The 25,479-nt window shown below is 28.5% G+C and overlaps 3 protein-coding genes across 4 annotated transcripts; 1 reads left to right on the forward strand and 2 right to left on the reverse strand.

Annotated features, from left to right (window-relative positions):
* Positions 1–19: 19 nt before the first annotated feature.
* Positions 20–13,281, forward strand: yl (Putative vitellogenin receptor yl). The gene is made up of 33 exons (XM_089070563.1): positions 20–68; positions 345–372; positions 1,617–1,680; positions 1,916–2,055; positions 2,578–2,721; positions 2,822–2,930; positions 3,032–3,172; positions 3,333–3,458; positions 3,536–3,661; positions 3,743–3,943; positions 4,356–4,524; positions 4,836–5,040; positions 5,132–5,323; positions 5,437–5,557; positions 5,684–5,830; positions 5,955–6,213; positions 6,334–6,569; positions 6,728–6,877; positions 6,956–7,083; positions 7,255–7,376; positions 7,654–7,841; positions 8,026–8,222; positions 8,472–8,725; positions 9,407–9,717; positions 10,020–10,259; positions 10,326–10,478; positions 10,653–10,798; positions 10,890–10,981; positions 11,102–11,336; positions 11,468–11,645; positions 11,749–12,025; positions 12,125–12,263; positions 12,494–13,281. Exons 3-33 carry the CDS (start codon positions 1,620–1,622, stop codon positions 12,590–12,592), a joined length of 5,286 nt encoding a protein of 1,761 aa, XP_088926689.1. The 5' UTR covers positions 20–68; positions 345–372; positions 1,617–1,619; the 3' UTR covers positions 12,593–13,281.
* On the reverse strand, positions 12,969–17,177 carry LOC105432566 (glutathione synthetase). Its single transcript, XM_011647423.3, has 11 exons — positions 16,766–17,177; positions 16,318–16,501; positions 16,177–16,252; positions 15,662–15,792; positions 15,529–15,574; positions 15,308–15,384; positions 15,066–15,233; positions 14,633–14,786; positions 14,294–14,401; positions 13,907–14,196; positions 12,969–13,805 (listed from the first exon to the last, which is right to left on the reverse strand). The coding sequence occupies exons 1-11, from the start codon at positions 16,863–16,865 to the stop codon at positions 13,679–13,681; spliced, it is 1,461 nt and encodes a 486-aa protein (XP_011645725.2). The 5' UTR covers positions 16,866–17,177; the 3' UTR covers positions 12,969–13,678.
* A 1,503-nt stretch (positions 17,178–18,680) lies between these two features.
* On the reverse strand, positions 18,681–24,969 carry Ir76b (Ionotropic receptor 76b). 2 transcript variants are annotated; one of them, XM_011647421.3, is made up of 9 exons: positions 24,708–24,969; positions 24,204–24,274; positions 21,604–21,780; positions 21,174–21,400; positions 20,989–21,098; positions 20,466–20,659; positions 20,093–20,198; positions 19,828–20,017; positions 18,681–19,637 (listed from the first exon to the last, which is right to left on the reverse strand). In XM_011647421.3, the coding sequence occupies exons 1-9, from the start codon at positions 24,778–24,780 to the stop codon at positions 19,130–19,132; spliced, it is 1,656 nt and encodes a 551-aa protein (XP_011645723.2). In that variant the 5' UTR covers positions 24,781–24,969; the 3' UTR covers positions 18,681–19,129. The 2 variants fall into 2 exon arrangements, with proteins under 2 accessions (XP_011645723.2, XP_011645724.2); XM_011647422.3 differs by lacking the exon at positions 21,604–21,780.
* Between the last annotated feature and the right edge of the window lie 510 nt (positions 24,970–25,479).

Below are 25,479 nucleotides of genomic sequence, written 5' to 3' on the forward strand. Positions count from 1 at the left end.
CTTTTCTTCATCTAAAGTACAAAAAATATACCTGGGCATTGTAGGATATCAAATTTTCATTCACTGTGGTGAGTACTTTTTTTACTAAATTTACATACATACTTCAATATCTTTAAATAAATATATTAAATAAAACTATATTTCTTTAATTCAACAATTGATTGAACTATTTAACTATTATATATAATAAATCAAGTATATCTATCGGAAAGATAAAATAATAGTTTATAGTTATATATTAATATTTAAAAAATATGATGTAACATATTTAAAAATATTATTTAAAATTATTATAAATATAACATTGTAAGAATTTTAAACGTAAATATATCCTATTTATGCAGCTTGAGATTAAATGATACCATTTGGAACGTGAGTGACTTACATTTCAATGATCATTATTATTTTTGTTAAGTATTTTAACTATTGTGGAAGGAATGTATAATTATTTTTATGTTATGTCATTTAATTTAATTTAATCCCGTTTTATTTTATTTATCATGTGTTTTTTTATTCTATTATTTTGACATCTCTTACTTAATCCATTTCTTTATTTTATTTTTTGTTTTATTTTATTTTAGTTTTTGTTATTAATATTATAAGTTCAATTCTTTTTCTTTTCATATATATATTACTCATTTCTCAATATAATCTGTATACGATGTAGTAATTTACTAGTTTTAATTTTAATCCTGATTTATTAATATGAAAAAAATACATTTAAAACAGGAAAAATATGATTACAAAATAACTTTCGCACTTTCGCTACATCCTATATTCGCGTGCTAAGCAAAATATTAATTTAATATAGAATAAGACAGAACACACATGAATTTATTTTTCTGCAAATTTCTTTTATTATTTATTATTAGATAACGTTATTTATAAAAGTTATTATTAATATTTGAAATAATACAATTTAATATAAAAACAATATTACTTTTATTTCTAATACGTTTTTAATGTAACTGTTTGCTCAAATTATTGTATATACATTTATCAGATATCGATTAAAAATTTTATAATTTTTTATTTAATCTTTTATTTAATATGTTTTATTTAATATGCGGACTTTTGATAATTTTGTATATTTTATTATAAATATGTAATGTATGTATATATTATAATTATATATATTTATAATTATATATATGTATATTTATAATTATATATATATATATATATATATATATATATATACATATATATATTTTAGATTTTAGATAATAATTTCATGATTTAAACTTTTTGCTAGACATGATTATGTTTCAAGACACTTTAAATAATAAAAATATTTTTTATAATTTAATTTTATATATTTGATACAAAATTAAAAAAATTATATTGTAAAATTATATGATTAATTTTTTTCAGTAAAAATGCGATTAGAAATTTATTGATGATATATAAATTTAATTTGATAAATACACACACACACACACACACACACACACACACACACACACACGTATGTATATATGTATGCATGTATACATGTATGTATGTATGTATGTATGTATATAACTTGGTAAAAAAAAAATAACTGGAAAAGCAACAAATAATTCATGAAGTTTATTTGTTTTATTATAATAAAATTTTAATGTGTTTGTTTTCAGATTATGCGTCGTCTTGTGACTTTATTATTTATATGCAGTTTCTTACATTCTTCTTTCGAGTTAGGTAAAATGATGAATAAATTTTATTTTAATTCAAGATAAAAGTTTTATTTAGAAAGTAAATTAATTTATAACTGAATTATGTTCAAATTTACAAACATTAACGTATTAAAATAAGTTTGTTTGTGATTATATTGTTTTTTTACTTGTTTTTACTATCATCAACAATGTAATAAAAGAATTTTGTTTTAAGAAGATATGTCTAAACAATAATTTTAATAATTTGTTTTTTTTTTAAGGTTTCCCTTTTGGAATTACATGCTCATCACTCGATTATTTTCGTTGTCACAATGGAGAATGCATACCATTCTCAGAACGATGCGATGAATTCGAGGACTGCTTGGATGGCTCAGATGAAGAAAATTGTGACAACTTTGACGTGAGTATTTTATAACTTAGATGAATATTATTTATTGCCAATAGCATTTCAATTTTTATCTATTTTCAGTTTGCAAAAGAATTTTTTTAGTTAAATAGCTTTTATTAATTTTTACAACTAGATCACACTGTAATCTTTTATTTTAAAATTATAAATGCTTTAATAAATCTATTTTTAATTTTAAAGATTATATTGTATAATTATCATATTTTCTTCTCGGGAGCAAATAGTAAACTTCTTTTTTTTTATTTTAATTTTAATTAATTTAATGGAATATTTTCGCTGACAAAAATGAATTCTTTGAAAGATATATTCTATTCGTTAAGACAGATTCTCCGAAATAACATTTTATCTTTAAATATTAAAATAATTTGCTTTTCCATTTATGATATTATATTTGATTGAATAATATCATTGTCTAAATAAAATTTCATTTGAAACATAATGTCTTATTTTATTGCTTAACATTGCGTTGTATCGGGCATAAACAATGTAAAAAATAATTTCTCTCTGCTTTTTCAGCTACTTGAGCATCCTTTCATCATCACATGTGCCAAAGATGAATTCCAATGCAAAACTAACGTATGCATACCCGCAGCAAAGTTTTGTGATGCGATAAATGATTGTCCGGATAAAAGCGATGAATATGAGGGCTGCGTGGAAAAAGTAAATAATCGGCGCGAATTTTTTTGTATTTATTTTTCTATTTGCATTATCTTTTTCCTAAAATAACAAAATCACAAGTCTATTTTCTTTTTTCTCACAGTTAAATTGCACCGGCAAATTCCAATGTCATGACAAACATTGTATATCGGAAGAATGGGTCTGCGACGGCTCCAAGGATTGCCCTGATGGCAGCGATGAATGGAATTGCAGTAATTTTTTTAAGAAAAATATAGAATATTAATAATTATCGGATAATTATATCTTATTATATAAAAAAAAATTCTATATGATTTTTGCGTATTTTTCTCAGAGGCAAATAAAACATCATCCGAGAGTGATTGTAAAACTAAGAATTCTCAATATTTTTGTAAAAATCACCGGTGCATATCTCTTGATAAAGTATGTGATAACAAGGATGATTGTGGCGATGGGTCAGACGAAGGTTCCAATTGTGAGTATACTATTATCATATTTTAATTATTAAAATCTTTATCACAACATATTTTAATTATTATATATCGTTTTTTTATTTTAATATATATAGTTAAATCTTTCACGATGTAATCTTTGTATAATTTATTATAATATTATATTCTTCAATTTCTTTTCAGGTACATCATTAGTACACAATTGCACATATGCAGGATGTAGTCAGCAATGCAAGCAAACACCTAAAGAAAGTGTATGTTTCTGCAAATCGGGTTTTAAATTAGAAGATGATAATCGCACTTGTAGTGGTAAATCCATTATGAATAAAAATGATAATGACTTGAAGATCGTGTCATGGTTATCTAACGATTTTTCTGTTCTGTAGATATCAACGAGTGTCAGTTTTATGGCACATGCGATCAAAATTGTACAAATTTTCCAGGATCTTACAAGTGCACGTGCCAAGAAGAATATTTTTTGCAGAATGATACGAGAACTTGCAAAGCCCGTGGTAAGCTAATTCGCGATCTTGATTGCGCATATCCATTTAAATTAAATTTTACAAAAATGCAAATTTTTATTTGAATTATAGGTGGTGAGGCTACATTGATATATGCTACAAAAAACAAAATTCGCGGAATGTATCTGGATTCAAAAATACACTTTGAAGTTACGTTATTTTTAAGTCACATAGTTGGTGTCGCTATGGATGGCGATTATACGTATTATGGAAAACAAAAAGTGATTATAAAACAATCTTCTCGGTATAATTATAAAGAAATCGTTACAACAGGTAAGCATTATTATTAATATCATTTATAGATAATTACAATTTTTATAACGTTCGCAGAAATGATTTTACGTTCAATTGACATGCAACTTTTTGCAATATAAAATAAATTTTATTTTGTATTTGCAACATGGATTATAATTTATGATATATAATGACTCTATAATAATTATTACATATTAATAATTATAATTTGTATAATTTGCTATATATATATATATAATATTATAATGTTGTAATGTAGTAATAAAATTATAATACGATTAAAATATTTGAAATAATACATAAATATATAAAAAGAAAAAAAATGTAAAGTTTTTTTTAAATAAATATTTTAAAATATATTTTAGAATAAAAATTGTAAATTGAAACTTTTCATTGTATCAAAAAACATTAAAATTTTTTTTGTATAAAGGTTTATCTTCGGTAACGGAAATAGTCGTAGATTGGATCACGAAAAACATATATTTTATTGACAATGGCTATAATCATATCGTAGTTTGCGATAATAATGCCACGTACTGCGTCATATTAATCAATGATATTCTTGAACCAAAAGGATTAGCTTTATTACCATCTAAGGGGTAAACATATTACATTTTTTATATACAATTTACTTAAATTCTATTGTAACAATATTATTATTAAAAACTGAGAAGAGAAAAAGAGAGAGAATTATTAGTTCTTAATAATAATTATTTATTTTAGATTTACTCTATGCTAATAATTTGCTTAAAAGTTAAATAATAATACAATATCTTTTTATAAATTTTTGTCTGCAATTAAAAGGCATTAAGATAATATTCTAAATTATTTAAAAAATAATTTAGAAAATAAAAATAACAAAATATGTGTAATATAGCATTACGATATTTAACATATATCACATTTGCAGAAAAATGTATTGGTCTGATTGTTCCTCGAATGCTCCGCATATTTCAGAGACGGGTATGGACGGCAAAAATACCAAAATTTTAGTTTCCAAAAACATAGTTTGGCCAAATAGTATAACTATTGATTATCCAAATGATCGTTTATATTGGGTGGACGCCAAATTACAAATGATTGAAACAATACGCTTAGATGGCACCGATCGAAGAGTTAATGCTTGTTTCTTTATATTATAAAATATTTTACGGTATTTACAGTATTATACAGATTCTTAATACATTTCAATTCAATTATTTGCAGATAGTATTGCACGATGTAATACAGCATCCATTCTCCTTGGTGACGTTTGAAAATAGATTATATTGGAGCGATTGGGAAAGCAAGACGATACAATCCTGCAATAAGTTTAATGGCAAGGATTGGCATATCTTAATACGTACGAATAATGAACCTTATGGCTTGTACATCGAACACTCGGCACTGAAGCGTAAAGTACGCTATGCATTATATTGTTATTTATTTATTGTTGTTTATTGTTATTTATATTATATTATATTATAACAGAAGCGGCATTACGAAAAGTTTACATTATCATGTAATTTCAGTTTAACAATCCATGTCATCCTAATCCGTGTTCTGAATTGTGTATGCTGAATCAGAATAAAAGTTACACATGTGCTTGCACTTCAAACAAGGAATTGGATACCGATAATCACACTTGTCGAGGTAAAAATCTATCCAAAAGCAAAAAAAACTGACACATCTTTAAGATATATTAAACTAATAAATTGAAATGTTAATATTAATGAAATATTAATATACATTTTTAATTAAGCCTAAATATAATTTTAGAGAAGAAGAAGGAGCAGTATTTATTAATCGCTACATTAGGAAAATTAATATACTGTTATTATGGGATGATAGGAAAGCCAAAAACAATAAATAATCCAAAGTTGACTTTGAACTTTATAACGAAACTAGCTTTCGATTCATCGTCTGGTATGTTAGAATTGCTATTTTATAGAAAATATTATGGACACTTATAGCATTTCCAGCTTACCTTTCATTTATAACTTATTTACAACTTATTTCATTTATAACTTATTAATTATAACTTATCTAGGCAAGGTATATATATGCAATAACAATTGGTTATGGTCGGCGAACGTCACGCGTTATGATCCAAGCAATGAAATTTTTGAGACACCTTTCACAATTCATGCAATAATTGAAGCGATTGCATTTGATCATATTGGTAATAATTTGTATTTGTCAAATGCGCTAGAGAAATCTATTGAAGTACACAGCATGACAACCATGCAGAAAACAGTTCTTTATTTTCAAGAAAGTCCTTACGAAATCATGTTGGTACCTGAGGAAAGGTACGACAAGGTTGAATTGATATGATATACATTTATACATTTATCATCTTCGAGATAATCATCAGTTTTATTAACAAAATAGCTGTAATATAATATAATATTGAATATTGTATTTTGCAGCAAAATGTTTGTGTCATTCGGAAGTGAATTGCATGTCGGATTTAAGAGAAATTTGAAGAGAAATTTTAGTTTATATGAGATGAATATGAACGGATTGGGTTTAAGAAAACTAATTAAGGAGAACTTGGAAAATTCACTGATTGATGTGCACGTATCAATGTGCTATGACAAAGATAGTAAAACACTCTTTATAGGCGATCACTCGGCTGGTGTAATTTTATCTTACTCGAATGGAAGTTAGTAATTCTAATTTTTGCAAACATTTAAATTCTGGATAAGCTTAAGTTAATAAATCAAATTTTTCGCTATAAAAATATCGCTGCGTATGTACGTGTGATATTTTATTCGAATTTGTACAAGTACGATATAAAAATATCAAATATTAAATTTTCAGACACACACGTTTTTCGTACCGGATTAAAGTTTCCTGCAAACCTTGCTGTTGCTGGGGACAATATCTTTTGGACCGAACACAATACGCAAAAAATAATATACTGGACAAATTTTAAAATCTCTCCTCCGAATCATAAGGGCGTTGCATTCGGTGAGTTTATTTAATGCCTATTTGATAACAGGATACATCTGCATAGAATAGAATTTGAAAAAAATATAATCTTTTCAGAATTTTCCTCCTATTCATTTCTATCTATAATAAGTGTGCACAAAGAACCTATTAAAGAGGTAAATGGTTGTCAGAAAAATAACGGAAATTGCTCGCACGTATGTCTGCTTTCTACTGCTACTTCGTTTGTGAGTATATAAATTACAAATAAGTAATACTATTACGAAGCCAAATGTTTGATACAATACAAGCATCTTACGTACAATTAAAACTTGATTATTTTAATAATGTCTTTGTTCATAACTATACTATTTATTAAAGAAATTTAATGTTAAATTTTACGGTAATTTTACTCGCAGATTTGTGCTTGTCCTCCCAAAATGGTGTTGATTAATAATAGCACATGCTCTTCATTGCCTAAATGTAATGCGGACGAATACATGTGTAGCGAGCATAATATTTGCATAAAAAAGGAGCAGCGGTATGTTTAATTAATATTTTTATATATAATTCATAAATAAAAAATATCTGAAAAAAAATATCCTGATAACCATAATGTTTATTTATAACATATCGATATATTGTTCATCATTGTGGTTTTTATTAAGATTAATTAATTTTCTTTTAATTTTTTATCTTGTATTTAATATTTTTCAAATGAAAGCATAAAGAATGTTTCATAGTCTTACTTCTAGTCTCGGATTCTACATATAATATGAAATTACGAATATATTTTTGGAATCTTGCAATATCTTTAGATGCGATGGTAAAATGGACTGCCCGAACGGTGAAGACGAAACGACAGATTGTGAAAAACATTGCGAGGAAAGTGAATTCATGTGTAAAGACGGCACGTGTATTAATTTAGAATCTCATTGTAACACGTTTCTCGATTGCCCTGATCACTCAGATGAGGAGAACTGCGATAAACCGAAATGCCAAAGTGGTAATTACATACGATCATAAGCGTTCTACAAACATATATCCTTGTTTTATTTTCTATTAATTATATCTAAATGCAAACGAATAAACAAATATTTGAGTGAACTTATTATTTTTTTTGTTGAGTATATAGATCCAAATCTTGTATAGTCGTTAATTATTTTATACTAAATGTATATTTCTTTTAGATCAATTTCAATGTACCAATGGATCTTGCATACCACGTATTAAAAAATGCGATGGCTTAGCTGACTGTCTTGATCTCAGCGATGAATCAGCTTATAATTGTATTGTATCGCCTTCCAAACAACACGTGTGTGAATTGAATGAATTCATGTGCAACGACCAGACGTGCATTCCGAAGACTTTCGTATGTGATGGAGAGGTGGGTAGCGATTATATTAATATTTTACACGCATGAATTTGCTATTTTTTCTAGTTTTTATTTTGTAAAAGCAAACATTAATTAAATGTATTCAGATTGTATTCAAAGTGTAATCTTACAAAAAGAACTTGATAAAATGGATAAAAATACATACCGGATTTTTACTTAAAATATGTGAACTTTGTAATTGATTTCTTCATTCATATGTCAATGTTATTTTATAATGTTATAATTGTATTTATATTTAAGATGGATTGCATTGACGAATCGGATGAAGCATCCGAGTTATGCAAATCAAATGAAAAAAAGTGTAAAAATGAGGATTTCCAATGCGCCAATGGTCATTGTATATCTTTATCGCTTAAGTGCAACGGTATCAACGATTGCTTCGATGGTAGTGATGAAAAGTATTGCTTAGATGGAAGGTCAAATCGTTTCACGAATTGTAGCGAAAATGAATATCGATGTTTCGATACTGAATTGTGTCTCCCGAAAACAGTGAGGTGAGTTGATCCTTTTAAAATGTAAGAGTATAGTAAACAACATGCACAAACATTATAATATTACTTTACATCGAAATTTTCGAAACTTTTCTTGAATCTGTTTCAAAATTTTGAAAAATACAAAATGCCTCGATCTTAAATGTGCAATCTTATATTTAATATTTTATTTATAATAATAATCTAAAGTTTATATTAAAGAATATTTTATTTTATTTTATGTGATAGTAATTTATATAGAGTTTGTAAAATTACCAAAAAAATGAATTTAAAAATTATTTCCCTAATTGCTTTTTACATTTTAATAAGTTTATTTATATTTTTTGTTTCTAATAAAGCAAATTTTAATATTAAATAAATAATTATGAATCTGATCAATATATTTTATTACAATTTAATTATAAGAAAAATATATAAATGAAAATTTTGGAGTTCTTCGCAATTCTTGGAATAATTTTGTGTACCCTTCAGGAGTTACAATTCCATCTTTGAGAAATACCGTAAATTTTAGAGAAGAAATTTGAGTCATGCCCTTGATCAAGAGATTATATTTAGATTATTTTTTAGAAAAACTTTTGTTAATCACTATTTATCGTGCAGTGAAAATTTGTTATCTGACGTTTAGAAGAAGTAACTGTAATCTTAATCCTAAAAACTATGTTTATCCATTGTTCTTTCTTGCAGATGCAACGGCAAAAATGATTGTCCAAAAAACGATGACGAGCATGATTGCTTATTTTGCTCAGAGGACGAATTCGCCTGCGACGATCGAAGATGCATTCCGGATTTATGGGTATGTGACGGGGATGACGACTGCGGGGACCGAGCAGATGAAAAAAATTGTGGTGGTGACAAGAAAATTGTCAATAGGAATGAGTTAGACAAATGTAATGAGTTCATGTGTAACTCGTATGAAGACACTTGTCTGCCATACAGCAAAGTATGCGATGGTATTCGAGATTGTCGAGACGGCAGCGATGAAGGAGGGAAATGTCGTATGTAGCTTATCTTTCTTGCACTATTAATTATTTTTGTTAGAAATATTTTTAATAGAAAATTTTTAGGAAAGAGCATCTTTCTAGAGAACTTGTGAAACTCATTTTTGTATTATATGTTATTACAAAAGAAATATATTAGATTTCCAGAAAAAAGATATCTAGTATTATAAAAGATATTCCAGAAAATATACTCTATATTAACAATTTTAAATATGAAATGTTGATGAATTAAAGAAGATTCCAGAAATCTCATATACTACATATTAATATTTACGATGTATTATATTTTTTTACGATAGAAAACGCATGTGCACAGGACAACTTTTGTCAAGGTATATGTTATAAAACACCAAAAGGAGCAGTTTGTGATTGTCAAGATGGATATCGTTTAGCTGCCGACACGATTTCTTGTGACGACATAAATGAATGCGAAAACGATGTTTGCTCACAAATTTGTGTTAATACTCCAGGTTCTTACAGGTGTTTGTGCCACGAAGGATATGTTATCCGAAAGGACAAAGTTTCTTGTAAAGCTGTCGGTAAGTCTTAGTTAAATGTTCGTACTAATTATTTAAAGTAATAAATATCATTTGACGATTATTTAGGATCGCCAATGGAATTAATCACCGCTACTGACATTGATATCAGGAAGATTTCGTTTGACTTAGAGTCAACTGAAGTGATTCATTCGTTATCTGGTTTGAGTGTAAGCAGTCTCGACGTGAACGCCATTGACGATTCTGTTTATTGGAGTAACAGTTAGTCTTTATTTCAATGTTATGTTTTAAATTAATTATTATAATATATAATACAATTGATTAAACAAACATAAAAATTCCCAAAAATCCCGAAAAACCATTTAATGGAAGCATTTTTCAAAGGAATTGTGTTAATTTGAAGAGAACTAAATACTGAGAAAAAATTAATTACAGGTGAATTTGGTACTATTAAAAAAATGGACATTAAAACAGGAAAGATAAATGCAACTCTGTTTGTCGGGCAGCCTCATGCAATCGTAGTCGATTGGGTTACTAATCATGTCTACGTCAGTGATAGTAATCTTTCAAGTACGATTAAGGTATATTTCTTTTCAATTCATCAAGTAAACAAGAAACTACTGTGCTTTGAATACAAAAATATAATTTAATTACTCTTAATTTTATGTAAAGGTATGCGACTTGGAGAAACAAAGATGTGCAACGCTAGTCCGGTTAGAAAATCAAGCGAAAGCGTTGTCTCTCGCAGTTGATCCAGTTAACAAGTATTTCTTTCTTTCTTATTTCACTTTTTCTTTGTTTTTGTCAATCTAATGGAGATCAGTAATGCTGTCATTAAATTTCTATAGAATTGAAAAATTCTCTAATATCTTTTGATATTACAGCTGGTTATTTTGGGCTCAAATCACTTGGCAAAGAGATGAACCATTCAGCAAAATATATCGGACAGATTTGACAGGTGCTGATGTGAAGATTATCGCTTTTCAAAATATAAGCTTTGTGAGTGGAATGGCGATCGATTTTGTAAAATCTAAATTATATTGGTCGGACAGTTTTCGAAAAACAATCGAATCTTCTAATTTCGATGGAAATCGACGTAGCACATTCTTAAGAACAACAGTACGTTAATAGATCAGTATATTTTATTATAAAAAAATATTGTACAAAATGTTAACGTTTTGCGTGACTACAGGATATATATTATATTCTTTACTTTAACAAAATAATATTTTTTTTGTTCTTTTTTTCAGATATATCATCCTTTAGACATCAGTATTTATGAACAGTCGCTTTATTGGTTAATGGGTTCGGATGGTCAATTACAAAATTGTAAACTATATGGGGACAAATCATGCAAAATATTGAACGTAGGAAAGAATAATATTCAAAAAAGTTTCGCCATTCTACACATCTCTAGACAATCGAAAGGTTGGTAATAGCAGTCTAAGAGTAAATAATCTCAAAATTCTGTTTGTATACATTAATTGTAATTAAATTACAAAGCGAAATTAATTTTGCATTTGTTTGATAGTCAAGAATCCTTGCGACGAGCAAAATTGTGACTACATGTGCATTCCAAAGAAGCATAACGCAATATGCATTTGTGCAAATGGCGAATTGATAAATCCAAACACTACTTGCTTGAGTGGTGAAATAACAGTTCCTGCTAAAAGTTATTTTAAAAATACACGTTATTTAAGCAACGTTTATAGCGTAACATTAGTCGTATTGTTCATTGCTGTTTTGATGATGTGTGGTTATTATTATTATCAGAAAAATAAGTTAAAATTTAAATCAAGTGATGTTGGGTACGTTCAAAATTGTTAGATTTAACTAGGAATTAGTTTTTTTAATATATAGTTATTTACATATAAAAATATGCAATGTATTAATTTTATGTATAACAGTTTTAGCAGCATTCGCTTCCAAAATCCATCATATGATCGAAGAGACGAAGTCGAAGTAACATTCCAATCCATAGCTTCAGACTCCTTATCTCCTGGAGCACACGAATATATTAATCCTATGGATGATAAATTGTACAAGGTAGATAGTAATTTTTATAATTTTATTTTATATTTGAATGCGTGACATTGTCTCGCATAGCTATTTTTGTTTAACTGTAATGTTTTTTTATATATTAAATATTAAATTTTTTTATAATCATGCAAATTATATTAAAATAATATGAAATAATTATTTATTATAATTGAATGTAATTTATGCAATTATGTAATAAGTCATTACAGATTTAAATATTCAACATCATTTTGTAGACCGCGATGAAAAGTATCGCAGGAAACTCTTCGGAAGAAAGAAATGTTGAAGAGGTAGAAAAACAAGATCCACTCATTCATTTCGTACCTTTGAAATAATTTAATTAAAAAAACATCTCCAAAATGAATGCCGAAAATTATAGAATAAGAACCTTTATGATATTCAAAGATATTTTCGTAATATTTATTACACATACGAAGTAATGTTTATTATAAGTAATGTTTATCAAAATACTTCGTAATGTTTATTACGAAAACATTATTAGCGTGTGTAGATATGTCTATATGTATACATACATACACACATGCACACACAAGAAAGTCAATAATTTAATCGTTAACAACAAATAGCAGAAAATTAGCAAATTATAATATGGATAATCATGATTCTTTTCAAGCACAAGCAATTTTTAACCTACACAATACTTTTTATTTCGAATAAGTAGTGAAAAGTGAAAAATGTAGCTATATAAAATATTGTCATATAAGATATATTTATAATCATTTAATTTTTTTACATACATTATTTTAAATTTGTAGCACATACAAGCAATGTAATTATAATATTATAATTTTTATACAGTATAGGCTACAAAAAATTTGTACATACATTTGCATCAGCATTAATATTTATCATATATTCTCATAAATATTTATTATAATGCTTCACAAAATATATTTATACAATTTTTGTGTAAAATATAAATTACACACACAATATAATTTTTTTATTATGTAGAAATCTAATTAAAAATTACATATAAAAAATAAAAAATTATGTACATAAAGACTTCGTCTTTTTTATAATATAACATCAAAGATTTCCTGTATAGTTTTGCATCACAGTGGAATCATTATCTTATACTTTATAAAAATTGATTTTGAAATTTTTTTATCGTTATACACTATTTTATTTTACATAATATTTTATTTTTATTTCCATATTATAAAAAAGAAAAAAATTTGAAAATTTTAAATCATTTGAGAAATATTACAAATGCAGTTCCATCAGACACATGAATGAAAGTATGCCAAAGTCTCATTTGATTTTTAATAATCCATGATCAATATTTGTATGCCCACATCATTTAGATGATAAAAGAAACAATCGTGAATACTTGGTGTAGTTTATATTTAAAAATTATAATTGATTTAATTATAATTATTTTCCTAAAACACTTTATTTCAGCTAATTAAATAGGGACTGTCAAGAGCGCCAACACCTGCCACTATTCCGCCTTCGTCTTCACTTGATGCTTTGGTTCTTAGAATATGTCCAACTTGTTCATTTAACATTATTTCATTGCTATCTCTAAAAACAGATATAATAGAATGTTATACTAATGCTCTATTAATATCATTTATATTTTTATTAGCAAATAACATGATTATTAAAATGCAAATCATTCTTACCCCACTATTACTCCATATATACCGAGTTCTGTTATAACATCTGATAAATCGATGTTATCTTCGAATGATGGTTCCTTGGCAGCACGTATCAGATAATTTTTCTGTAAAGGAGGATAGATTCGATCCATGAGAATCCATCCTGTTCTCTCTTGTGATTCCTTCATTGAATTTAACCATGTTCTTATATTTTCATTATATATGTTGTTCCCTCCTCCTTCCCTTTGTGGTTTGAGAACAAACTTATTTGGTTCATTTATACCCATTTCTACTGCTTTTTCTCCGTCATCATTCTATTATGTAAACAAATATTAATTTAAATTACAAAATTATTATATATGTTAAAATATGTGCTCCATATAATTATAATTGTTCTAATAACTTACTTACAAAATCTAATGTGTATAAACCAGCAAATATTTCTTGCACTTTAATAATAGACGATTCATCTTTTAAAAACTTTTTCAGTGCGTTAGGCTGAGCTAAAGATTGTTGTACCTAAAAAGAAAATAATTTTCAAAATATTTTTAAAATTTTAATCAACAATAGATATATATTTATTATATATTCAGTTTATTATATTAAAAATTATTTTAAAAAATATTAATAATGATAAATTGTTATGCTTCATATTGATTATTTCAATACTATACAATTTTTGCATAAATAGCAAAAAGTTTGAATTGTTATACATTATTCTTATTGATAAATAAAACTTAAATTACATACTTTCTTAGTACCAGCTAAATGATATTGTACTGATGGACATTTTATTGCACGAGAACACTCTATTAATAATCTAATATCCCATTCCTTTTCTGTAGGATAAGCTTCAAGTTCATAACCAGAACGATAGTAAACTACAGCCACTATCATATTTGAACTGAAACAATTGAAATAATTCAATATTTCAAATTCAATATCTGTATTTTTTGGCTAGATTCTGTAAAGTGCATATGCACGCATTTATCTATAATTCATGTCAGATATAACTCTAACAAAACGCGCGCATATATGCGTTTTATGGAATTTAACCTTTATTGTACTTATTTCTAGATTCCTTATAAAAACTTGAAAAATACTTTTTTCTTTTGAAATGTTTTGTGTTATATAAATTTTGATGTAATTTATAATATAAATTGTAATTTAGATTGCAACTTACATGATTAATTCCTTATTTGGTCCTAATTTTATTCCTTCCGACGCTAAATTTGTTAAACTTCTTCTAATAATCTTAATCTTAGGACATAATTGACGAATTTGGTATTCATGAATCCTTTGATCACAAATATTATAAGTCACATCTTCAACAACAAATAACATAACAGCTCTAAAATATATTTATTTATTAATTTTACTGATAAGAAATATAAAATTTAATAAAGTAAAATTTGCTTAACTTACTCTGAATTATTATACAATTCCCAGGCAAATATTAATCCTTTGCAGAATCCAGTAAGAGCATTATTTTCTGGAATCTTCTAAAGAATAATCAATGATATATTGTAAAATATCTCCAAGTATCATAAAATATCAAAAATATAAATTCAACACCTTTCATAGTAAAAATAAATAATATGTATACAATTGTTTTTTAAAAATGTTGTAATGAATAATTAACTTACTTGTTCATATGTTTCTTTTGCATATCCCAATTCTCCTAATATGTATCTATAAAATAAATTTATTCTCATTAAAACAGCATAAACATTTTTCAAATCATAAAATTTTCCTACAATATTTTTATGTTATACTTACTTATGATATTTGGATGTAAGAGTAGCTAAAGCTGCAAAGCTACTTGCTACTGTATTTATTTCAACTTGCTTTATTTTACAGCCATCATCGTGTAATAGATAATCTGACCTCAACAATCCAAGGCTTATAGTCTACAATACCAAAAAGAAAAAATAAAATGTTTTATATTTTCATAGAATGTTTAACATCAAATCTTTTTATTGACATCGCAATATTACTACAGTTAAACCACTCTAATTCTAACCTCCCTAACTTGAAAAACTTTATAAATTAAAATGTTATACATTTTTCAAAAAAAACTTTTATAAATCAAAGAAAAATATTAATTCTAAATATTTACAAGCACACTAATTACTTCTCAAATATATATTCAATTTGACTTATATTCAACTTGAATTATTTCAAAATAGACCTGTATATCTCAAAGAATTCTACAATTCAAGTTTAAAAGATAAAACCTCTAACTCAAAGTTTATCGCTATTAGAGAGATTCAACTATATTTAATGTTACATACTTGATTGAAACCTTTCCTATGCACTATCTCGTATATGTGGAACAGCTTCGCTGTGAACACATCAGCTTGAATTGTGCTAAATCAAATAATATAATTCTATATCATAAGAAACTTCTATTACAGTTATAATATCTCTAGTACCTTTTTAAACTACTTGTAAGAAATTCCTTATCATGAGCAACTTTATGGATCAGCTCATTCAATAGAGTTTGTACATCTTTCACAACCAAAAAGGGTTTCCTGGGAAAACTCGATGGCAATAATGTGATGGGTAATATTTGCACCTGGTCCTTGGTAAAATTCTTCTTGGATCGCATCGATATTCCTAAAAAAATGTTACAAAATATTGTCACATAAATTTATATAAAAACATTTCAATCATTGTAATTATTTTTATATTCATCTTTGCCTTAAATTCTTTAATTTATAAAAAAAAACAAAAAAAAAACGACAGCAATCATCATGTCTATCACGGATATGTTTTACACATCTTATCAGGGACAAGATATAATTATCACAAACAAACAGTCATATGCTTGGTTATTAGGTTGCAACTACTTATATAGTAATATAAGTAAAATATAATCACCATGTATAAGCGCCCAATCTTTCGCTTTATCCACGCTCTCTTTTAGTTCTTCCTCCGAGAGAGGAAGCTGAATACAAGGTTCCAGCCAACAGGGGCTCATGATGAAATTCAGACTCGGTCAGACAACAACTCGCATCTTGTCGCGACACTCGATCACCTGACTTCTATCCGCAAGTCACTATGTGAACGTGGCGCGAACGTCAACATTAGAGGTTTGTTTTCTGTTCCTGCACTGGGCTGCACTAAACTTTTTACCTCGCTCTTTTATCAAATTTCAAATATATATCTAATTCATTTTAAATATAACAAGTGTACACTAGTTTTTAGCTACAAAAAACAGATTAATTACTCGAGCTCGGTGAATCTGGCAGACTTTCAGGTCGGACAAACATGTTTTTAGGTTTGTGTTATGTTTCTGCACTGGACTGCACCAGGAATGCTTGAATGAGGTTTCGGTTCATTGAAGATGGCTGCACTAAAATTTTCTATCTCACTTTTTTAAACTTGAAATATGTATCCATTCTATTTATTGCTTAATACAACGAATTTTGCACTTAACACTAGTTTAGCTACAGAAAACAGAGTTTGTTTTCTCTGTTTGCGTAATTTTTGAATTGATTGATTATTAGATGATTACGCTTTGTTTTTTCATTTTATTCTTTAATGTTGTTTAATGTTGTTTTAATATTTATAATATTGAGTTATTTATTACTTTTAACTTGAAATTAGCTTTGTCCTTAACAAAAAAGCAGACATTACTAAATGCAAAGAAGAAAAAGCCCGAATCCGAATTCCGAAAATATATGAATACACTCAGCTGCGCTTATCTTCGATTAAGTTTGTTTTTTTAATCATATTTTTACTATATATAATGATTTGAATTTTTACTATATATAATGATGATGACAGAGTTAGCCATCTTAAAATCTTTCGGAACAACTTGATTTGCTTCTACTAAAACACGAATTAAATTAAATTAATTATATTTATAAGAGCCTAGGAAGCCATTTTCATTAATTATGTTTAATGGAAATGGCTTTATAGATTCTTATAAACTTTATCTAAATCTTTAACTAAAGAATGATCATATAGAAGATAATATAATCATTTCTAATTATATCGTATTACTTCTAATTATATATTATTTCAATTAATTTGTTTATATAATTAAATATTATAAAAAATACATGCTTGAGTAATGTGATGGTCACAAATCCGTCAAGTGTATTTCGTGCGATCGTAAGATTACTTGCGCAATGGATTGAAAAAAAAAGAAAAGAAATAATGTGAATGAAGTAATGGGAATATTCATATATGAAAGTAGTAATTCATTATCAATGAATATTTTCTGCATTAACATTTTTTATTTAAATGTATATTTAAAAGTAAATAACATTTAATGCGCGTAATGAATTTTCTCTTAAATAGTGATTACTTTGGGCATTTTAATTTGAATACATTACAGATTAACATTTAAACTTCGCTGTTATATATCAATAAATTTAGTAATATTATTTTTTATTATAATTTTGAAGTAATATGCATGCAACAATTTAATTGCAAACAAATAAAAATTATTAATTATGTTTTATATATAATAAAAAGAATTTATTTAAATAGAAAAAAATAAATACATTTTGTTTATATATTTGTTTTGTCATGTACATAATGATATATACAATATCTGATATATACAATAATCATTAAAAAATTTTAATTTTATGCAATATTTAAAAAATATAAATATGTCTATTATGAATATATAATGTCTATCGTGATCATAATACATAAATGTAATAAAAATTTATTTTTTTAATTAAAATAAATGCAATATATGTAAAATTTATCTAAATTAAATAAAAATACATTAACATATTTATAATATGATAATAGGAAGGCAAGAAAAATTATAGTATTCAATTGACAACAGCATTGTTTTTATTTAATTTATTTTTCTATAGGTTTTTTATGAAAATTAAGAATTCATTGATAAGCATTCTTTGATAAGCAAAGACGTATTCTCAGTTTCTTCTAACTTATTTATTTTTTAATTATATTTTCACTATCACATATGTCTGCCTATTTCTCTATATAATATTATATTCATGAAGACGTCTCATGTAAAAAAGAATTAATATCTTAATGTAAAATGTACATAGATTTATCGTTCTCTAATAATTGTAAACGTTATTTCGCGAATGATATTAGATTATATCGACAAATGACAGCAATGATTAATGACTATACAATTTTCAAGCCATAAACATTTGATGTGCGGTTCATTTAATTTCAACTGCTGAAATTTCGAATAAATTTTCATGGATGATTTTTCGCGATTCGCTGAATATCCGAAATGTATCTCTACTACGCCGTGTACTGAAATAGAAATGCGGACGGTGTGCGAATGGGTATCAATCTTTGATCACCGTAGCGATCCATCACGACGTAATAATCGCGGCCGTTAATGTAATGCTTCTTTCTCTGAGCGATATCGTATAGGACATTGTGCGGATATGGCGATTGAAGATTTATCTTTTGCAAATTGGCCTGTTTATTGAGCGGATGACTCTTGGTGTATACCAATTGCGGGATCACGGATTCCTTTGATCTCCGTTTCCACTTGCAGCAGGACCATCTGCCGGTCTTCTTTCGTCGCTTGTAGGAGTTCGCCATATGTCTGATCGTTATCTCAAGAATAAAGACCATTATCGCGATTGTGTATCCACCGACTATCACCTCAAATGTCAAGGATAAATTGGAGAACGACAGTTGTCTTTCGCTGGATCGAAGATCCAGTGGGCACATTTGCGCTAATGGCAGATTCTTCAGTTTCTCACGCTTTACTATACCAGCCTCCAGTAGAGCCATCAATCTGAAATGCATTCAGTCTTTTTCTCGAGATACAATTAAATCGCGGCTGATAATACGTGATATAAATCGGGCGAAAACTAATTTAAGGATAGATATTTATATCTAAGAAACAATCTAGTTAGTGACTACTTTTAACCAGTTTCTGACTAGATTTTCTTATAATTTTTCCGATATAAAAATTCATCACTTACTCTTTGTTAATTGGTTTCTCCAAAGTAGAGTTCACAGGGAAGGCGAATGCTTTACTGGTTACGACAATCGCGCTGGGCATTATGACGTAGGTACATCTCATCTGGTGCGTCTTGTGTTCACGAGTTTTGTTGATGTAATGCTCAAATATCAAACTTTGAAGATAATGGGTATCCCCGAGGAATAGTTTATCTGGAGAATAACACATTGTATTTTTTATATATCTATTAATTTTCGAGATAATGATCATATATAAAAAGTACTTACTCTTCTTTATGACTCGGAAAATTTCTTCAACTGGATATTCATAAGATATAATATCATGATTCTTCCATCTTGTGGTATTTAAGAAACGTAACTCTTCTGATTCATACTGAAAACATAGTAATGATTTATTTGATTGTTATATTGTTTTATTTTATTTTTTGTTTTATTTTTATTTATAGTTTTTAATTTTTTTTATTTTATTTTATTGTTACAATTCATCGATTGTGAATGACGAACGCTTGTAAGTCCTTAACAGTTTTGGATCATAGAAAAGAAGTAATTAATATCGGCTGACAAATTTAACAATTTGTTTATCTCTAAATTTTGTCTTGAAAAATTTTATGATTAAATGAATGCTCGCGAGAGGACTTACTTGAGAAAGTAAAAAGTCAAGATCACGTCCCTTATAAGTTACCCACTGGTAACTTTTGTGCACCATGTCTTGCACGCTGTTAATCGGCAAGGTAAACTGCGGCTTCGTGAGAAATGCGGTAAGATTCGCCGTGTAGAAAGACGTTAGAACCAAAATAAATAGCCACCATGTAGCGAACAGAATTCGTGTCGAATCTGTAACCGATATAAATTCGTTTTAATTGGATAGCACACACAATGATATAACAGTGATATAACACTCGGCATTCATTACTTTCGAATTGTCATATAAAAAAAGATTAATGCTCTAACTATTACAGTAAAGAAGTCATATTAGTCGGATGTAATTTCAGATTCCTGATTTTCATTTAATTTATTGAGCTAAATGTAGAATTAGGTTGCATGGGTAGCATGGATTCGTATATAGCAAGTGACATAGGTCTTTAGGGAATGTGGAATGTCGTTTGCGTAAATAAGACGTGGCAATCAAGATGTCACGAGAGGACGACACGGCAATCTCGTACCTGTCGTCGCGATTATATTCGTCCCTTGCTTCAACAAGGAACTGTACACGAACCATACGCAAGAGAAAAGGGTGTAGTTCTCGGATTTGGGATCGTTCCACAACTTCGCCCTAGAAAAATATTGATAATATTGAGAATTGGGGTGCGTTTCGTCATACGTTTTGTATTTTTCGACACTCACGAACCTGAACGTGGCGAAGACATAGATAATAGGTCCTACGGAAACTACCGCGGTCAACACCAGTAACCAAACGGTTCGATCAAACGGCGCCAGCAGACCCGAACCGGTCGCCGATTCTGGTGGTCGTTTCATCAATACCGACAATTCGCTTTGATCGAGAGCCACGCTGAACGTGCAAAACTTTCGCAACTCCGGCATGATAGGCAAGAAGGCCGCCGCCATGTCCACTTTCTGTTCGAATGAGAAATATCTATTTCTTGTACCGTTTAATTTAAACCGTTTAATTTGATATCGCTTACTACCATTTAATTTAAATATTGATATCGCTTACTCCATTTTTCCATCCAATAAAAATTCAATCTATATTCAATATTATTAAAATAATCCGCTAATTAATGCATGAGAATTAAAAACGATTTGGAGAAAAGCCTTACCCTCTCGTAAAGTAAACTCAATATTCCGCTTCGGCTATTGCCCAGCACATGCTTTTTAGGTGGCACGATTGTGTATGTGAAATTTAATTTGGAACTAAGCAGCTCAAGCAAGGAAAACGCGTAGCCTTTTCCCACCCATGTTCCGTTTACTTTCACCAATCCGGAAAACGGCATGTCCTATAACAATTTTAATTAACGTTCATATAGCATTCGACAAAAAATTATGATCTTCATAAATTAACGAACATTAGTGCACATAGAAATTTTCCAAATTTCCGAGGAATAAAATTAATAAATGTTTTTAATGTAATGTTTATTAATTCATATGGATCATAAATAATCTCATTACTTAGAAAATAAACGTAAACATTCTTTAAGAAAGTGAAAAGATTATACTTAAGAGCTAATGAGCTGATTATTGCTCTTCTATGCAATTGCGTATGTTATATCGTTATCAAATCTCATGGTGGTGTCTAAGCACCCTCGACGATATTTTAATTATCCTTGCGCGTTTATTATCACAACGTTATGATCGTTTCGTGCGCGGCTAGTTGCATATTCAACTCGAACGTTTGTACGTTTTAATGTTCAATATCGGGCTGCACGAACACGTTAATGAGTGCTATAAAGATTGCAAGATGCGCGACGTATATCGGGAGATATATAGTGGTAAACCTGACATAATATTTATTATTAGGCACGATATACTTGCGTAATACAACAGCCCTAACAGCACGCTTAGTTACTCGATTAGCATTCTTTGTTTACCGCGTCACGCAAAACACGCGATGTCGTTTTTGCCATAAAGGTATTTTTTCCGATTATACAGTCGTCACAATAATCATTCGCTTTGATCCTTCCTGTATCATGAATTTTATGGCATTTCTCCTCTTTTTGTAGACATTTTTCAAAAAATTTTATGTTACAAAAATATTAATTATTATATTTATTAAAATTTCAACGTGATTTTGAAGATGCGCGTAAATGGAAATAATTAATTATTTTTCTTCAAAAATCACATTGAAATTTTATTTAAAATTATAATAAATATAATAATTAATATTTTTGTAATCTAGAATTTTCTGAAAAGTATCAAAAAGAGAAGAGATGAATTATGAATTAATATACTTCTTTCTTTCTTTTCATATATGTTATATGTATATTTTCCATTTTCCATTTTCTTTATTATATATTTATTACTTTTTTTACGAACGCTTTTTCTCGCATTTTGACCTACGATAATTGCTTTTTTTATGTGTCCTCGTATTTTATGTATTATTCAGAAGAATATGGTTATTTCAAGGGGGGGGGACAATAATATGGTCGTGTAAATCATTCATAGAAAATTATTCGTGGAAGATACTACACGGCAGAATTAGCTTTCGTTGCTGAAGGATACAGTTCACGTGTGAAATATGTTGATGATTTTATGTCGCGTGTTGTGTCTTATTTGTAATTCTAGGTTTTTCATACCGTCAATATGAAAAAGTAGGACATTTTGTCGGTAATCAATGAATCATGCGGTGGATTGTCATTTCAAACGTTTCACGTACGGTGAAGGTATTTTTTTTTCTTTTCGTAAGTGGCCATTTGCATGCATTCGGTGTAATTTTCATAAACGAGACACGTAAAAAAAATTAATTAATATAAATTTACATTTTATTATGTTTCATACGTCTATTTTTAACATCATGATAATTGAAATTTGTAAGGGCCACTGAAGATAAATTTGATATTGATTAACATGCTTAACAGACACACAAGTGCAGTCAAACGATCATTGTGAAAGAAGTGCGTAGGCTTTTTCTACTGCGCGGTAAAAGCGTAGCAGCAAATATTTCTTCTGGTTGAGGATGTTATACTTAGAATTATATCGTGACATTTGCGCTATATCCTTATCGCTCATCATCAAGTGGACTCATAAAAATGTACACTTAATGTCACGATGAAGGATGCGGCCAAACAAATGTCGTGTATAAGGTATTACACACAGCATATATACAATGACATCCGTATTATTGTTAAAAAAAATATCAATCAGTTTTTAATCTGCAGTGACAGTGATGCGTTATTGTAATCTTTTCAATCTTCAGAATTCAATTATTTATCAGTCTTCGACTAAAATATCTTCTTTGCGCTAAAATATCTTTTGTGCAGCTTTGGACAATGTATAATATTTACTTGCGATGAAGTAAATATTATACATTGATCGAATAAACTGTTCCGTCCAATTAGTTAACTAAGCATGAGACTATTTCCGAACCACTTCAGAATAGACAAATAGTGTTAAGTTGGTCTCTGTTATATCAAATATTTCGTCGTTATCCTTAATATAACAGTGACCAACTAAACGTCATTTTCTCCCCGGGCAAGATAAATAATTAAAGTTCTTGTTATTGTGATTGTTAGTTGCTCTGATTGTACGTATTATTTGATAAAGATTGCTCGCATACATCGCGCGAGATATATGCAAATATTTATAAATTTAGGGATTTTTCTACAAACCAATTTTATTTCTTTTTCCGGGGGTAAAATTTAACTTTTTAAATATTATTCCTTATTTCAATCATTCACGAGACATTTATAACTGTTAGACTTACGTTCCAAGATGTTATTTTCATTTCTGATGGTATCGTTGCCTCTACGATACTTTCGTCGGTTGTCGTATCATCTGAAAGCATAATATTATCTTTCATAATTAACGTTAATGATATGTCAAACTGCAGGATGCGCGTCCCAAGCTTAAGTGCTACTTCTCGAGCATCAATGTCTAATATTAAAATATCAATCACTCAAATAAGTAATCATCATAAGTATCATCATCGATATTATCAACGTCAAGGAGAGAAATGTAAATAACAAACTGTCAATACAATATAATTACAATTTATTATTTCACAATTTAATTTCCTTAAATTAAAATACTGTTTGTTATGAATTTAATTATTTACGTTTAATGAGATGTCTATCTTCTTCCCGCAGATTCTCAATTTCGGCGGGATTATGTAATAAACGTAATTAATAATAATTATAAACGTAGACATGAAACTTTGGTGAAAGCCAAAAGATTGAGTAAAGTTATTGGTAATTGTTGACTCGCTTACCTTGTCCGTAGATGATCCAAAAGGACGTCGCGAATGTAAACGTGCCGAGGAAGAGATGCAGGAAGCTGTGCATTCTTCAACGGTAATTCCGACTACATCTTATCCGCGCGCATCTCGAATCAGCGGATCCTCTCGTGATTTCCCCACGGCCGGGAATGCTTCGTGCGATGCGGCATAACCAGCAGCCAGGTGAATCGATACTGACATACGTCCAGTCATCCTGATCCGGACGACAATAACGTAGTGACGAGCCGTTTTATGTCAGCGTGTCACGCGACCATCCGAGTCCAAAGGAGGGAAGAGGGTTGACGGAAACCCCGACGACATTCTGTACGCGCGGGCGCCGTCGATCCACGCAGGTATCTCTTCAAAGATTCTATTCGGCTCGAGTGACATCGCTCATTTGACTTCGCTCATTTTGACTTCGCTCATTTTTAACAAAACGTACGTAATTTTTATTTCGTGAAAAATTAGACTCGACGATTGATAATGAGGCACGCACACGACTTTAGATTCATCCACTTGTTTTTATCGATATAACGTTCATTCGATAATTTGTTTTACATCGTTTTATATCTCGCAGCTCTTAATGAGCAAAAAAATTTGGCAGTTCAGGTATGTTCTGTAATTTTATTATATCTATTGCAAAATTACACGTTTAAATTTCATCGAGCTTTTTAAAATGAATCTGAATATCGAAATATTTATGAAATATTTTTAACGAGATAAAAAAATTGTGTCAAGTACTTTTGCAGAGACAAAACCCAGATGT

Source organism: Pogonomyrmex barbatus, unplaced genomic scaffold, assembly GCF_055798465.1.
Source record: "Pogonomyrmex barbatus isolate J1 unplaced genomic scaffold, ASM5579846v1 scaffold10, whole genome shotgun sequence".
NCBI lineage: Eukaryota > Metazoa > Arthropoda > Insecta > Hymenoptera > Formicidae > Pogonomyrmex > Pogonomyrmex barbatus.

Excerpts from the sequence above, each read along its gene's own strand:
- Ir76b (XM_011647421.3), bottom strand. The coding sequence starts at position 24,780 with ATGCACAGCTTCCTGCATCTCTTCCTCGGCACGTTTACATTCGCGACG. Across the intron at positions 21,781-24,203 it reads TGAAAATAACATCTTGGAAC|GACATGCCGTTTTCCGGATT; the intron begins GTAAGTCTAACA and ends AAATTGTTATAG. Across the intron at positions 20,660-20,988 it reads GAATATAATCGCGACGACAG|ATTCGACACGAATTCTGTTC; the intron begins GTACGAGATTGC and ends TATCGGTTACAG.
- yl (XM_089070563.1), top strand. The coding sequence starts at position 1,620 with ATGCGTCGTCTTGTGACTTTATTATTTATATGCAGTTTCTTACATTCT. Across the intron at positions 8,223-8,471 it reads CTTTCGTATGTGATGGAGAG|ATGGATTGCATTGACGAATC; the intron begins GTGGGTAGCGAT and ends TTTATATTTAAG. Across the intron at positions 10,479-10,652 it reads TTCTGTTTATTGGAGTAACA|GTGAATTTGGTACTATTAAA; the intron begins GTTAGTCTTTAT and ends AATTAATTACAG.
- LOC105432566 (XM_011647423.3), bottom strand. The coding sequence starts at position 16,865 with ATGAGCCCCTGTTGGCTGGAACCTTGTATTCAGCTTCCTCTCTCGGAG. Across the intron at positions 15,793-16,176 it reads ATAGGAAAGGTTTCAATCAA|ACTATAAGCCTTGGATTGTT; the intron begins GTATGTAACATT and ends TTGGTATTGTAG. Across the intron at positions 14,402-14,632 it reads ATTTAGCTGGTACTAAGAAA|GTACAACAATCTTTAGCTCA; the intron begins GTATGTAATTTA and ends TTTTCTTTTTAG.